The 17,014-nt window shown below is 30.0% G+C and overlaps 1 protein-coding gene across 3 annotated transcripts in view; it reads left to right on the plus strand.

Moving 5' to 3' along the window:
• Nucleotides 1-639: 639 nt before the first annotated feature.
• Nucleotides 640-17,014, plus strand: part of LOC111618153 (vesicle transport protein USE1-like) — a 30,821-nt gene continuing 14,446 nt past the window's right edge. For 2 of the 3 annotated variants that reach the window (XM_023359613.1, XM_023359615.1), the window contains exons 1-5: nt 640-741; nt 5,441-5,493; nt 12,976-13,054; nt 13,129-13,294; nt 14,315-14,496. In XM_023359613.1, the coding sequence (XP_023215381.1) occupies nt 640-741; nt 5,441-5,493; nt 12,976-13,054; nt 13,129-13,294; nt 14,315-14,496 (582 nt within the window). Of the gene's footprint in view, nt 742-3,486; nt 4,166-5,440; nt 5,494-12,975; nt 13,055-13,128; nt 13,295-14,314; nt 14,497-17,014 lie in introns of those variants that run through there. The other variant, XM_023359614.1, reaches the window with a different exon arrangement.

Genomic DNA, 17,014 nt, shown 5'->3' on the forward strand with positions numbered 1-17,014 from the left:
GTGCTTACCTTTAAGATTTTTATCTTGAAGCCATTCTTTCCGAAAGGACCGAGAATACTTTGTCCATTTTCCCATTTTAATACCAATAATAAATAAATTATAAAACTTATATAAATTATACTATGTTTAAAAACAAAGCGAGTAGACAGCGCAACAAGTATTACCGTTCTGTGCGCAAAACAAAGGATGAAATAATTTGTGTTACCAGCCCAAAATGTAGCCAAGTCAAATTTTTGTAGCCCAAAAAGTAGCCAGTGCGCCAAATGCTTTTTTTAACGCCAAAATGAAAAATAAGTAGCCCAATTTGGCGCAAAGTAGCCAAATCTGGCAACGCTGAACGAACTTTCGCGCGCTTTTTTTTACGCGTTGCCAGACAACGTTCGGGATCTCTGGCGCTGGCGGCCACAGCGTCAATCTTAATCCCGCTGAGTATTGAAAATATACGAAACTGTAGGAAAATCTAATTTATATTTATTAAATCGATAAAATGTTTTATAAAGTATAAAAATAAATAATATAAATTATAAAATAATTATGAAAGTATTACTTTTTATTCGCCGAAATCAAATATTAAAAAATAAAAATCGAAACTTGTAATTTCGAGTTGTCGATTTGGCAACACTTTGTGAGTCATTCAAGATGGCTCCTATCTCGCGTTTAGAAGTGAATTTCTGTCGTTTATTGGAACGATGCGAATCAATGGTATCAGATAGAGTATCGGGAGATTGGAGGCTGGAAAAAGTTAGAATAAACTTTATAACTAAATTATAAATGCTAAACCATTTCCTTTAAACAAATTATTTTAATTATTAGTAAACAAAGTTTGCTAATTTTCTCTCTGTTTCTCACTCTCGCCTGTGTGGTCGTAATAAACGAGAGCGTGAAACGTCTTCATCTCTTCTCGCCACATATTGTCGCTTGCGCCTGCATAGTCGCACCCTAACATTGCATATTATACAATGTGTAGCGTGAGTTTGGGCTATTGTTAATTGCGATAACCAAAACTCGCCATAATTGCCATGCTTAGATACTATCTTTTAAGTTCTCATTGATATAGAGGGACATTTTGCAGACAATGGGTATACTGTAAAAACAACAAATAAGATGGTATATATAAATAAAAATCTCAAGAAAGATCATTAACATATTGGTAGAGCAGCTTGGATTCAAATTCTAACCATTTTCCTGTGCGTTTACTTCACTTGCTGAGTGGTTTCTTTCCCTGAATGCTGGAAGTTCGGTCGAGGGTTTGCACCTCACCGAGACTGGGAGTTTTCTGTGTTTTCTCCACATCTGTAATGCTTGAAACTGGTTACCCTTAAAAGATCACCAGGAAAGCATTCCTTCTAGGCAGATGGCCTGAGTGTTGCATTGCTGTAACGTAACAAAACAAACGCTTGCGTCAGCTGTCATATGTCGAAACATAAATCGAGGAGCATCTTATGAGTTTCGTATACGTAATGAAGTGTTAAACAAAGGGAATGGTGATTTATGAACAAATGTGTGAAAAAAAGTAGGTTAATGTTACCTATGGTGACTAAAATGGCGGCTCGTCTTTGATTCCAGCAAACAGAAGAAACCGACGCATCGCCAGAAGATAATTCTCGTCCATATAAAAACAGGCCTGGTTCTCAATTAAACTCCATAACAGAGATGACTGAAGTTTTAAACAGAAGAAAGGAAACAGCGGGGACACATGTTCTAACCTAACCTAACCTAACCCATTCTAATAAATTACCATAATTATTGCCAACCAAATCATTAGAATAGGGGTAATTTATTAGAATAGGTTAGGTTAGAACGTACATTCCCACTTTCTTCTGTTTGCTGGAATCAGAGATGAGCCGCCATTTTAGTCACCATAGGTAACATTAACCAAAAAGTATTTTCAGTAATATATTTTGGGTAAAGAAACATCTATGCCATCAAATTTCTTAAATTTTTGTTATTTTTTGAAATTTAAGCATTTTTATCGCTTGACAAAATGGAAGTTTGGACAAAGGAGAATGTGATAAAGCTTATAACTGAACATTGGTTAAGGTTTAATTTCTTAAATATGATTTCCAGTTATTACAAGAGAAATAAATGGAGTTACTCACAGAATTGCAGAAGTATTCTTGTGCAATGTCAATGACATTAGAAAAAATAATGATAAATACTTGGAATTCTGTATTCAGCTAAATATTCAAAAATTTTTAAATCCCAAAAATGTGGAACATTTACGTCAACAGTCTATTGGTTGAAATGACAATGTTTCATTTTTTGCTTGTTTCTAACTTTTAATCTATGAAATTTGGAGTGAAACATTGCCAGCTGTGTCTAATGTATGATGTAGTCATGTAGACAAGTTCTTCAAATAATGTTTATTTATCAAATCTCAAAGTTTATAATTTGTTATTATATAGATCAGATTATAAATTATATATATAATATATAGTGTAATTATATTATTGTATTGTTATACTTGTGTAGGCAGAATATTATTATTCAAACTTCCCTAAATTCAATTTTTGATGCAACAAATTTCATCATGCAGATGTGTTTTAAGATTCTAGCTCTGAATGAGATGGTGTGATGGTCTGAATGTTCCCGTGTGTTCACTCCCCTAGAGGACCAATAAGTTTAGGATCTTGATTCTTTGGACTTTATTGGTTATTTAGAGGGGGATCACACCTGTGGTTGCTACCATCTCATTCAGAACTAGAGTTTTATCTATATTTTCTTGTCAATAAAATCTGGTTAATTTGTTTACAGCAATATTTCAATCAGTGAATTGTGATTAGAAAAAGTGTAATGTAAATTTTGTTTTCTGGATAGGTTAATTAGTAAATATCCTGAAAACTAGGCTGATTAAAATTAACTGAATGTGGTATTTATACAAATTACAAAAATTATATATATGTGTCTATATTATTAAATAATTTGATGATTATTTCTTAATCAGTTAGACCAGTGTTTCTCAACCTTGAACGAATCGTTGCCCCCTTCAACATAGTATCGCCCCCTTCACTTCAATTCCGATGCCAGAAGCCAAGGCTAACGCCAAATTCGTATTGCATTGAATAGACTAGTGACTAGTATAACATTATTTGTTTAATTATTGTACGATATAACAAATAAAATATCTAATTATTCTTAATATAATGTTTTACTATATTGCCTAGAAAATTGTTTTTCACCCCCCAAAATATAAATTGTTACTAATCGCCCCTCAACATGGAAAAACGCCCACATGGGGGCGATATCGCCCCGTTGAGAAACACTGAGTTAGACTATCCCCTATGGATTTTAATCCTTTGCCTTTAACTTTTTTAGCCAGTTAGGAAAAAGTTCTGACAGCATTCATTCTTTTTTATTTGCTGCATATTGTATAGGTAATTGCAGAAATGTTGAGGCTTTAAACGTTATTCATTATCTGGATTCCCAAAAGAAGAGCTACATATTTGTTTTTTTATCTTTATGATACAAATCATCTTTGAACATCATCGTTTTGTCTGGCAGATATTTAAGAAATAAGCTTGTTTCATCTGTGTTGAGAATGTCATTCATGTTATAGTTTTATACAATTTCTGGTAAACTTTTCAACCACTTCATTTAATTTCCCTCTCTCAGTTTTAACACAGATTTAATTGAAAACTATTCTGTGCCTCTTAAATTTATCCAGCCACCTGCTACTTGCTTTGAAATCTTAAATTTCAAGTTAGTGAAATATGACTTATAGAAATACAAAATGTATTGAATCTGAGGAAGTCAATTTGGACAACAATAAAATGCAAGTTTAGTTAAAATTATCAAAATCTACCAAATTATTTCTTTTTTGCCTTGCAAAGTAGAAATAATTCAGATAATTGTCAGATAATAAAATATTTATAATGTTAAGTCCGCAAAAAAATAGAATGAACTGAAAATCGGAACAAAACAACACTGACATTGACAATGTTGACAGCTAGAAGTGGATTGTAATAATTGCATGGGCTGCTTGGCAAGTGGAAGGGACATTTATCAAGCTTTCATTCCTTGCTTCAATGATTTGGTTAATTGGCAATTTGGACAGTCAACATTCTGTTGGATTTTGTTGTTTCCATGACATGCAATGCATGAGTAAATTTAAATTGAAGATAATAAATAGTTAAACAGTCTATCTGGAGTGGGATGCATCTCCATGGTAAGCAGTTGTTGTTTTGTATCTCATTCCAGATGAATCTTTTCTTCCTGAATATTCTAAATTAATTTATTTATTTCTACTTATACTATTTTTATTTATTTATACTATAGGTAGGTTTCTAAACTGCCTTTTATCCAAATAAATAAAAATACAATATCCAAATTACACAATAACTTTGTAATCAGCTATCTATATTATAACCTAATTAAAATCTGATGGTATCTTGTGTTCTCTTCATTGATTCTAAAACTTGCTCCATTATCAAATGTATTTTTTATCTTTGTACAATGAGGATAGAACTCTGTATAATAAATAGGAAATTTTTTTTTTCAGTAAAATGATAATACTTTGAATTTAAAAGTTTAATGTAAAATAGGCCTCATTTACCAATTGAATAAATTTTCATAATCTTCATATCACAAGAAAGAAAGAGAATTAAATTAAACAAAGAAACTCTTGGTAACATTAACACTTGGTAACACTAAGTAAAAACTTAGTTTTATTTGCAAAACATAATAAAAACTTGTTGAACCAATGCTTTATTTGAGGAACTCCAGTTTTATTTAATCAATAAGAGGATCTAGCTTTTATAAAAACATTAAACATTCTTTTTGAATGTTTTCATATCCTCACAAGCTTTTATCTTATATAATCTCTTAATTTTTGAAGAAGAGGAGGAAGAATGTCCATTGCATCTGAATTCATAGTAAAAACAACATGCTATAAATAGAGAGCAGCATATATATATATTTCTTTCATTGTATTAAATAAATGTTGGAAAATCTTTTTGAAAGCTTTTCTTTTCAATTTCTATGTAAAATTATTTTTTAATCTATATTTTGACTTACAGTCAAACTTCAATTTAATGCCACTAAATAGTGGCATTAAATTGAGTGTGGTGTTAAACAAAAATAGCTCAAACGATAATGATGAGTAATGTGGTCTAAATTTGGTGACGACAATGTCATTTTCAATGTAAAGTCATGCATTTAGTAATTTGCAGACACTGAATGGTTTCCTATTTCATTCTTATAAAGATCAATTCATAAATATTTATTGGCACTTTATGAGGGTGGTGCTATTTAGAAGTATAGTATATCAAAGTTTGGATGTAATTACCTTACTCCATTTCTGGAATTATTTTTAAGAATAAGAAGTTTCTTAAAAAAATTACAAGAGTTGTTTTAAATTGATGCATTTACTTCATTTTAATCTTATTTTTATTTCTTAAAATTGCATTTAAAAATATATATATATTCATTTTTCTTTTAACAGTATGTTGCTGCTTTGGAGAAAAAATTAACAGAACTTAAAAACATTAACACTTGGTAAATATCAATTCAGTTTTATCTTTTGTTGATAAAAGTTTTTGAATATATTAATATTTTTAATTAAAAAAAAATTGTTTTGTTTCTTTTAACATGGAGATTTTTTAATAATGATGGTTATACAACAGTTGTGTCATAATTGATCACTAATGAATAAATAATAGTGAATAGAATAATGAAGTAGGTTGTACTTATCAGTTTTTACAGGCTATCATCATATTCTCCAGCCTTGTGTAGCATCATTGACAAATGTCTGGAAAGCTCTGTTGACAGAGGATAAAATGCACAAACATCTCTATTGCAGCTAAAATGTTATTTACGTTGTGTAAGAAATTTCTCAAATACCACTTATGACCTGTAATTTGTTGCAAGAGCTTGTTTAAGAACAGCAGAATTCGCTACATAACAATACTTGTTGCAACTGTTGCAGAAATAGAATTGAGATATCCTTGAGCATTCATCTCAACATGCTTCCCTGTGATTTTGACTTGTTCCATAAACCAAAGGAGCCTTTATAAGGTTAACATTACATTGCAAGATGCTATTTGTCATTCTAGTAGTAATAAAATGATTCGTGTGCTCTATTTGTGAAAATGGCTCTGCCTATGGAGCATAGTGCCTACTAGACATTTGGTAAAAAATATCTCATGTGGCCCATGGCCAGAAACTATGTGGAGAGCCTGTAAAACTTTGGTAAATAAAACCCTCTTCATATTTTTTATTCATTAGTGATCAATAATTAGATATTTTCCTTATATAAAACTGATATATTATATTTTAAATAAAATCAAAAATGAATTTAACATGGCCAATGGTAATTTATGTTTAATAATAATATAGTAAATATAATTACAACTTTTAACAAAGATAAAACATTGCTTCAGTCCTTTTTGTTGTTTGCACCATCCTCAGTTCATAAAATCACAAAATTCACAGAGATGACCTTTCCTTTTAGGCTACTGCCTCCGTAGCAAAAAAAAATGTAAAGTATGATAAAAGCATCATCTGGTGTCTGAACTGCGGATGGTGCAAACAACGGAAAGAAGGACTGAAGCAAGTTTTATCTTTGTTAGAAGTTGTAATTATATTTATTATATTATTATTAAAAATAATTTTTGTTTATTGATTAAACTTTATTACAATACCTATATATATATATTTAACAAGATGAACAGGAGCTTCTGCTGAAGCTGCTTACTATGTAGAGTTAGCATGACTTTTGTTCCAATTACTTAATACCTCATTCTAATTTATTTTTATCTATCTTAATGAGGCTCTGTAGCATTTAAAAGGAGTTTATAACTGCATTCTGAAATGTTCTTCAGATCCTGTTAAGGTCATGTAACCTGTGCTAATATAGGCATTTTTTGCTATTGCACTTCATATCAGCTCAAGTGAGATTCACAAAACATATTATACAATATAGTATCTAAACCCAAGTCAACCTAAGAATTTTTAGAATGACTGTGTCTTTTATTTTTACTAAAAATTTTAGCATCTGACGGAATTTCAAAAATCAATTACCAAACATAAATGTGTGAAGTTCCAGTTATTTCTGAGCTGTATTAAAACTGATTTATTTAAATTTTAACATTATATCAGTTAATTAGTACAGGCATACCTCGACTTACGTCGTTTCGAGTTACGTCGTTCCCGATTATACGTCGCTTGTTAAAAAAAGTATATGGAAAAATAAAAATCAAGTTTAAGTCATTTTATTCGACTTTACGTCTGTCCGCCACAAATATTGAAGTCGTAATATCACTAGATAAACGTTTAAAGCACATAAAATCATATTAAAATATATACAAGTATGTACTGTATTTACAGTACATGCATTCGTAAATTTAGATTACTTTTTTTTGTACTATATTAAAAACTAAAATTTATTTGTTTGTAAGCTTAAAATAAATTTTTATTAACCATATATTATTAAAAATGCATTAATAAATAAAATACAGAATCGGGAATGGTAATTTACGGTTTAGCCTAGTGATAAGTAGATTCGGAGACAAGTAAATTCGACTTACGTCGTTTTCCTGGAACCAATTACCAACGTAAGGCAAGGTATACCTGTATAGTAATTACCATATATCTGCACAGATAAGACAAGGTATAAATTTTTGTCTAAGTTTTATGGTTTTAGCATATATCTGTCCTATAAGATGACCCCCAAACTCTCAACGGCCTATGAATTTAGTTTAGATCAGCAATCATCATCTGGATAATAATACTGTATAGCATATATGGAATTATGTCCAATTTGTAATTTTTCAAATGAACAAATTTTATATTTTTGCATCTGGCAGCACTGCCTTGCTATTGTTGCCAACATTTGCACTGATTCGGGCATACAGGTGACCTTGACTATTCACAAAAACATCGTATGGGCTATTCTATTTTGTGGACATACCCTACACTCTACTAGTAAATAATTACAGTTTGTCTGCTTTTTATAATGGTTTTAATTTATATAAATTTCAATCTAATTTTTTTTTGTATCTGTCCTATAAGACGACCCCGGATTTTGGGAGTATTTTTTTATGATTCAACTATCGTCTTATCTGCGCAGATATACGGTAACTAAGTTTAAATTAATACATGTTTGGTAGCAAAGATTGGACAAAAGTGGATAGCTTAACCAGTGATAAGTGATATCCATTATACAGTAGTTATGGGTCCCATCCTGGATTAATTTTTTCCAAGATTTTCAAAATTAAAATGTAAAATTAGTTACAGTCAGGTGACAGAATTTATGCTCTGTTTATGTAGTATATTGAAATTTCTAATTAAACTTTTTACATCATTACAGCATAACTGCTTATCTTTAGGTTTCATTTTGATAATAATTGATTAAATTAGCCACAATATAGCCTGAAAATAATCTGGCAGTTTAGGCTTATTTTTGATAATTAAAGTATATCTAACTGAAAGGGAAATCATTTAAGTGAATTTATGTATATCATTAACAAAAATTATTATGTAGCTTTACATACAACAGTAAAATGTAGATGAATATTGTAACACTTTCTTTGTTTTCTGTTAGAGTCTTTTATCAGAAACAATTAGGCATTGTGATATTCCAACCCATGCCTAGTGCAACACATTTTTAGGAAGGGACTGAAAGGGGAACAGTATACATTTTGGGAAGACTACTGCATTTACCACTTTGCAGAAAGAGTAAGTGTTTCAGATTTTTTTATCATTGTAAAACAAACTTGAAAGAGTTTGAAGAACAAGTTCTAAGAGTTTAGTTAGCATAATTTAGGAAAATTAATTGATGTTGCACTTGTATTAATTTAGAGTGCATGTTGGAATGTTACAATGGTAATTTATTTCCAGCAAAAGATAGCAGGTATAAATACCATATACTGTGTGCTCTATTCATATTCATGAATAGAGCACACAGTATATGGTATTTATACTTTTAAACAGGTATTTATAATGGTTTTTTAAGTGTGAAATCTAACAGTTCTCTTATCCAAAATGTGGGTTTTTGAGAGTGCTATAGCAATTTTTAACTTCAGAGTTAGCAACACTGATTACACTATATTCTCATTCAGTCATTCTATCAAGTAGATTACAATGTAAAGATTAATCAAACTCTATAATTCTCATTGTGATAAAAAAATGGTAGCTAAATATAAATGTGTTGATCTCGATTTAAATGCTAAAACAGACACTGATACAAGTTGAGGTAGGATATTGCAAATAAATTTAGCATTGAAGTTTCATCTTCATCAAAACTTATTAAAAACCAAGCCAAAATTTTAAAAAAATTCAGCAATCGGTTGCTTAACTTTCCCAGCAACATTTGGTGGTGCCATCTGTCATCATATTTTGTGAAAATACCTTTTCCATTTTTAACTATTATAAAATGGCAAAAAGCTTAATTTTGATGGTAGGGATGGGATTTTATAAAAAATTGTAAATGCTAAAATTGTCATTATTGGGATCATTATTGGAGATACATGACCCCCATTATCTCCCCACACTCTCTACCTTTAATCACCAAAATTTAAAAGCCTCTAATAAAGAAAGCTCCCTGTAAAATTTTCAACAAACTGCACAGGAATTATTAAGCTTCAAAGAGGGTGAAAAAATCGTGCCCCCACCACACTAACATCCATACATACAGAAAAAACCAAATGTTTTTTATTACTCGGCATTTCAAGGTGTCCTGAGTCTAAAAATATAAAAATCTTGGGGGGGTCATTTTTTGACTGATTACCATGCTTTTTCTCTGTTAAATATAACAACTGGAAAAGTAAGAAAAAACTTCCACTTTTTGATAGCTGTGTCAGATTGTAAGCAAATGCTTGTGATTATTTGTACTTTATTTGATTTTTTAATTATAGTTAAAATGTATTAATATAATTTAACTGACAAAGATTAGTAGATGGATGAAAATATTTACTTTTTTAATGTGACAAATGTGTAGCTTAATTTTAATAGTAGTATGCAGGAAAATTATCATATACAGGGTCTTCCAAAAGGAATAATACATTTTAAATTACTGTAATTATGTTCATTGTTATCTAAGAATGTCATAATGTACATTAAAACATTAGAAAACTGTCCAAGTTTTACATTTGGCCATTATAATTTTTCAATGAATGCATCTCACGTCACACGGCACACATCCAATCAATACTCAAATTTTTCATACACTTACTATGGCGTATCTATTGTCACTTTTCCCATGACAGCCGCAATTCTATATTTCATGCAGATTACTCATGTTGCACAATGACAAGTGATTCTGAATTGCAAACTTGCAGAACACAAAACACTTTCTTTGCACGGGGTCACCATGTTTGTTTACAGCATTTCCTATTACTAGTAGCCAATGCGACATTTAAATGTGGATGGGAGATAAAACATGGATGGTTACTCTATTGATTGGTATACATTGTATACTTCTCAGAAAATAATTAACTTAATTACAGTAATTTAAAATGGTAGCAATCATTTTGGAAGACCCTGTACTTTAACTGATAAGCAATTATCTGTGAAATTAATGTTTCAGAAACAGTAAACGAAAGTTACAAATATTGAATTATTGTAAAAAAGCAAGTAAGAATCTTAAATATGTAACTTGCAATGAAGTTTTGTTTTGCATTACTCTGCAATTTTTCTGAAACTATTAATAGAAACATATTTACTTCCATTATGTAATCAAGTTTATTTTTAAATTTATTGGTATAATGTTACATTAAGACATTCTTTTAATGCAGATAAATGATATATATGTTTAATAATTGTCAAATTTAAATGTTTATTTATTTTAAATTTTAAATTCTCTAAATTTAATTTAATTTAGAATGGTTTTAATTCAAAGATGCATTTGTTTCATCTGAATATGCTTTTTCTGATTTCTGGTTGCCATTATTTATTTGAGAAATTTGTTAATTTAACAGAAATTTAATACAACTGAACCTCCAATAACAGCCACTTCTAAACAGCGACCATTTTTTTGGGAACATTTTTTTTTTAATGCGTACAAAATAAACCTCCAAATGATGGCCAGGTTTTACATTCCTATCAGTGGTTGTCATTCAGAGGTTTGTGTGTGAAACAGACTCCTTCAAATACTACTACAATAATAAATGAAGAATCATCATCTATTATTGTAGTAGTATTTGAAGGAGTCTGTTTTATATAATTGATTGATACTGTTACTGGTATAAATTGTACAGAAAATGCATATGTCTAGTTTTTTAACTAAAAGTAGAGACAATCTGATGGCCGAGCAGTTAGGGTGGCAAGCTGCTGTTCTGGGAGACTCAAGATCAAACATGGTTGGGTCAAAAACCCAGGAATTTTTCAGGGGACAGTCCATTTGGATATATCATATCTGTCACTTGTCATCCAGCCACCCATTGGGGGACTTGTCAAACCCATAATGGGATTGCTGAGAAAGCCCTCTTAGTCTCCAAAGGATAGAAAGAGTTAAAAAAATAAAAAATATAGGAAAAGCTGAAAAATGGATGGATATAATGTTTTATATCATTATTGGGCTGCAATTTGAAAAACTTCCCACTGTCTGTCCTTCTTTAATCTCAAGAATGAAATTAGATAGATGAAATTTGAGGCCAGATATGGAAAGCTTAGAGGCAGGAAGCCCTGATTAACTATATATGAACTTCCACTTTGCTCTGGAAGTCACATTATTTCAATTCAAAAATTTTCTCTTGAAAAGAGTTAGATGACTAGCACAATTCTATTGCTAGCAGGAAAAGTATGATGTACAGGGGTAAGACACTACTGTACTAATTTGAGGTGGTTAGTATATATATTAAATTATATAGATTAAAAATTGCAGCCTGGCATTGTAGCAATGTCACAATAAATAAATGCTCATTTATAATAGAATAATGTAATGAGTTTATTAATTAAGAATTATGATAGGTTGCTTGCATTGTGCAGCTTATTAGAATTTTTAGCTAGACAGTGACCACAAATTCATCGCGCATTGTAATTAAGAGTTATCTACACTTTCTTCTCTACTCTATACACAAATAAAAAATTTTCTCACATTCTTTCAGACATCATTCTCCACATCAACAGTTTCTTGTAAGGATTTACAAATATTAAAATCAGTTTTCAATCATTTGACTCTCGTAAAGTCAAGTTGAAAGATTTTTCTTTTACAGTGACTTAAACAAATTGTCAAATTATATCAAATCTGAACGTCAAGAAAGCCATGCTGTATCACATTCAAATCCAATCCATCATTTATGGAATTTATCATTGAGATATTCCCTAACTGGAGACAAGATCTTATATACATGGCTGCTCTATATATACAAAACAAAATTTAGATGTTTTAATAATTATCTCATAATTATTATAAGTGAATTTACAAGATGTTAGACAGGGATTTGGGATTGATGGAATAAGACAGTGCAACATTCAGGCAGTCTGCAATGCCAAAAGGACTTTTTATGGGAATCTAGCTCCTATTTAGGTATTAAGCATTTGAAGAAAACCTGGAAAACCCCACAGGGTCAACCCATTGGTGAGATGCAAAGCAACTGCCGGCATTTGGCAGTTTCATCCACTTGGCCACTAATAGGCCAATGTATTAGATAGATAAAAGATATAAACTTTACTATTTTATTAATTCATATGCCTCTGTGTCCTTATTTATACAGTTTATTATGTAAATGTCTACTAGGACATGTCATATTAGTAGGACTTATTATACTGGTGTCCAGATTCTGCAAATTTAAGAAACTTATTAAGAAATCTTTATATCTTAACAGGTGAAAAATAAAGATTGTTTTTTTTTCTGAATAGGTTTCTTAAATTTGCAGAACCCAGACACCAGTATAATAAGCCCTACTAATATGATATGTCCTAGTAGACATTTACATAATAAAGTTACTATTTTATTTTTATAATGTAACATTTAGTGAATTAGCTTTTATAAAAGAAAATGCATATTATGAATAACAAAAGATAATTTTTAAATTTTAGCCAACCTTCTGTTGAAACGTTAGCTGAATATGAAAAAAAAGTAAAATTTCTTAAAGGAATTGTTGAAGCCGAGAAATTAGTAAGAATTTCTGTTTAAATTATAATTTAATTTTAATTCTTATAGTAAAATCAGCAATTTGTGGTTATTTTCAGCCTACTGCTTCAGAGAAAGCCCTAGCAAATCAGTTTTTATCTCCAGGTTTGTCTTCCTCACCAAAACATAATAAATCTAAAGAATTGCATCTACAAACAAAAGCTCGTTATTTACAAGAAATGAGAGAAGAATTGTTAGACAAAAAATCAGATTCTCAAGTTTTTGGTATGTTTAATGAAACTTGTTTTAAAATACTACATTAATTCAAATTTAACGAACACTCTTTTTACATTTCCAAATTTATAAGATGGTTAATCTTAAATTCAGAATATTCTTTGTCACTCTTCAAGGCTTGAAATAATCATTTTTTTTACTGAGAACAAGCAAACACAAAGTGCAATGTAAACAAGGCAAGAAAACAGAAATACTAGGAATTTGAACTTTTGTAGCGAAATGAAGACAAGAATGAAGTATGTAGGGCTCATTAGCTTCAAAAACTCTACTTCATACATTGTACAGAGTGTCTGTAAAGTTGCTGTGAAGTGGAAAAGGCTAAAGTAAAGTTTTACATACAATATTACAGTTTCTCCTATAGCAATGCAGGATATGTTTCCTATAGATCCCAAAATCCAGAGGAGTGAGGTCCCGAGACCTAGTAAGCCAGATTCCACAGGAGATTATCCTTCAGCAAAAGAAGTCTTTCAAAAATTATAATATATGTGAGCAAGCAGTAACACCATCTACAGCCAAATGGAAATGTGAGATGTATGACTTATGGGTCTTGTATACTATCCCATATGTATAACTTTAATGTCATTACAAATTTCTCATTGTACAGTAACTTTTGGACACCCTGTACACATTACTGGAAAGCATAGGCTTTGTTATCGTCTGTTAAACACATGTCATATAGAAGGAAACAATAATGTAGTTTTCTTTAATAAATTCTTTTAAACTACATTTACTTTTAATTATCAATTATGTTTTTTCTTAAAAATTTCTTTTTAATAATTGGATATGACTTAAATTTGAATTAATACAATATAGGTTACATTTTATATTATTACATCTAAGAAACTAAAGTATACTAAGAAAATATTTTTCACAACTTATATAGCAAGAAAATTTAATGGGTTATTTAAGAATTTGATAGCAAGTTTACTGTATATATCATAAATATTGAATAATTTTTACTCTGTTTACACTGTTAATCTTTAAGTAAATATTTTTGAATGGCAATTGTAGATAATGGCGATTTGAGATTACGTCAGAAGCATGAAGAAGACAAAGAAAATCAGGACTTGGATGCTGTACTTCGTTACCATCACAGCATGCAGGAGAAAGTGGCTGAAGAAATGGTAGCACTGGCACAAAATTTGAAACAAAATTCCTTATTAGCAGGACATTTTATTCGTAAAGATACAGAGGTATGTCAAAACTTTAGATTACATATATATTTACCTAGTACATAAAAGAAAAATAATGCAATATAAGTCATACAAAGTACAAAGATAATATATATAAGTCACAAAATGTATCTAATTTTTATATATTATTGAATTTAAAATTACATTTGAGATGAATTTTGTTCACCTTAAATATATGCAACTAATAATGCACATTCGACCGTGTCTTATGAAAAATTTTACTGTTGTAAAGTTAAAGTTCAGCTTTATAAAGAAGTCAAAACTTTTTATTTTTGAATTTTTTTTTAAGAAAAAGACTTTAAAATAATTCCTAATCAAGTAATATTTTTTAAGCAAAGAAGAATATTTCTATATTTTATCTATGATAAGAGAAAAAATAAATGATTTGTAATGGAACCTCGATTACTTTGCACAGTTATTTCATTCATCAAAATAATGCTAGTGCACTTGTTACAAATGTGCTTTACCTAATTATCTTAGCAAACAAACATATGTAACGTCTGCTTACGTCATATTGTGATAGTATCAAAAACTATAACAGTTAAATGAAGTATCCAAAATTATATTAAAATATATTATAATATAAAATAATATACATCTTCAGCTTAGTTCAATAGTAACATAAATTTTGTTTGTGCTATTAATGTCAGAAATTAAATGTTATTTGTTTCAAAATTGTTAGATTATAATAATTATAGCATAATTTTAAAAATCATGTTAATTTTTTGAAACAAATATAAAATCAGTTAATTCCAATGGGATTGACATGTATCTGAAGTTAATGGATGTAAATGACACGATGTTGTTGTGACTGCAAAATCCAAATATTGCATCTACATCCTATATGATATTGTGCGTGCTCAACAGTTAGAATGAAACTCTTTCTTTTATATATTATTAAAGATAAATTAAAGTCTTGCAAATGAAATTTAAAGTTTATAACATTTAAATATTTTTGTTTCTAAATATAAATTGTAAATTAGTAAAATTTATTTAGTATAGTTCTGTTTTTATAAGTGTAAGTTTGCTAGATAAGCTGGTATTGTTATGTTAATATTTTTCAATTTGTAATCTGATATTTTATATTAATCACATTGCTAATAGTAATAATGTAACTAAAAATTAAAGTAGTTAGAATTACAAGGATTATTTACAAATAGAAACAATATAATGATTAAAATTAAAAACTTGCATCAATAGTGATTCATTTAGATTCATCTACCAAACACATTTAAACTCTATTCCACATTTGTACTAGAGCTTAATTGTTTTATTTATTCTTGAAAAAATGGTCTAAAAGAAATTCCAACTCAATAATTTTTATTTCTGCAGTAATTTGCATTTCTTACATGTAACTGATCATAAAAATATATTCAGTAAAAATTATTGAAATGTTATTTGAAAAAAATTGAAGTTCATTCATTAAAAAAGTCATTCAGAATGATAGTTTAGTCATTGAATCTTTCAAAATCTGGTGATGGTTAAAGGTCATCAGTTTCATCATTGGAGTTATTAGCAGGGGTAGCGGGAGATATAGAGGGTGCAAGTAAGATTGATGACAGCAAGGAAATGAATACTTGTAGGGGTAAGAGTTCTGAATGTATCTTTCTAGAAGAATTTCACTGGTGTGATCTGCTTTGTAAGTTTTTTTTCTCTTGGTAAGTTTCACAACAGCATTGTAAAAGGTCATTTACTTGCCTTTATGTAAACTTTTTTCACTTCCATTCTTTCTTTCTTTTTCTTGCTTTTCCAAGTGCTGCTGCACCTTTAACTCTGTTGCCCTTCCTTTGAATGTTGGTACTTCCTCCAGGTGAAGTCATACTCTTTCTTTTTACTGATATTTTGTACTATTGGGTGTACTGTAAAGTACAAATTTATAAACAAACTATGTAATCTTCATGTAGCAAATACTGATCAACTGCAGGAACAAGATGAAGACTGAGAGAGAGAATTCCTGGGACAGACTAATACTGTGTTCTTACATAATCCACGACTCACTTTAATCATGATTGCAACTGTCGCTAGTTGAACATCGAGCTGTTTGCATGTGCAGTTCACTTGAAAAGAACCCGGCTATTGAACGCAATGATAAAACTGACATAACTATGGAATAAGTCACAAACAACAAAAGGGAAGTTTTGGTTAGAAATAAATGCTTTTTCTTGCCATATATCTAATAATAGCCATATTTCATCATCTCTCCGAATATCTTTTTTTATTTCTCTGTCGATAGCCTGATACCTGTTCCACAACCATCTTGTTTCTTCTCATGTATGTGGGATTGTGAAAACTCTCTTATGACTGGATCTAGTTTCAAAAACTCTCATGTCGATCACGATTGAACTTGGTTTCAGTTGAGATTGAAACAGTCAAGAGAAGTCACACCATGGCACAGTCACCAATCTTATCACAATCTAGATTGAAATGCTCAGTGCGAATGGGGTATAAAAAGGGTATTCCCCACACTGAAGAGCTGGTTGTAAGTCCAAATAGTCATTAATTAAACAGGTAGATTGTT

Source organism: Centruroides sculpturatus, unplaced genomic scaffold (genome assembly GCF_000671375.1).
Source record: "Centruroides sculpturatus isolate CEXI.00-Female unplaced genomic scaffold, Cexi_2.0 scaffold62, whole genome shotgun sequence".
Lineage (NCBI taxonomy): Eukaryota > Metazoa > Arthropoda > Arachnida > Scorpiones > Buthidae > Centruroides > Centruroides sculpturatus.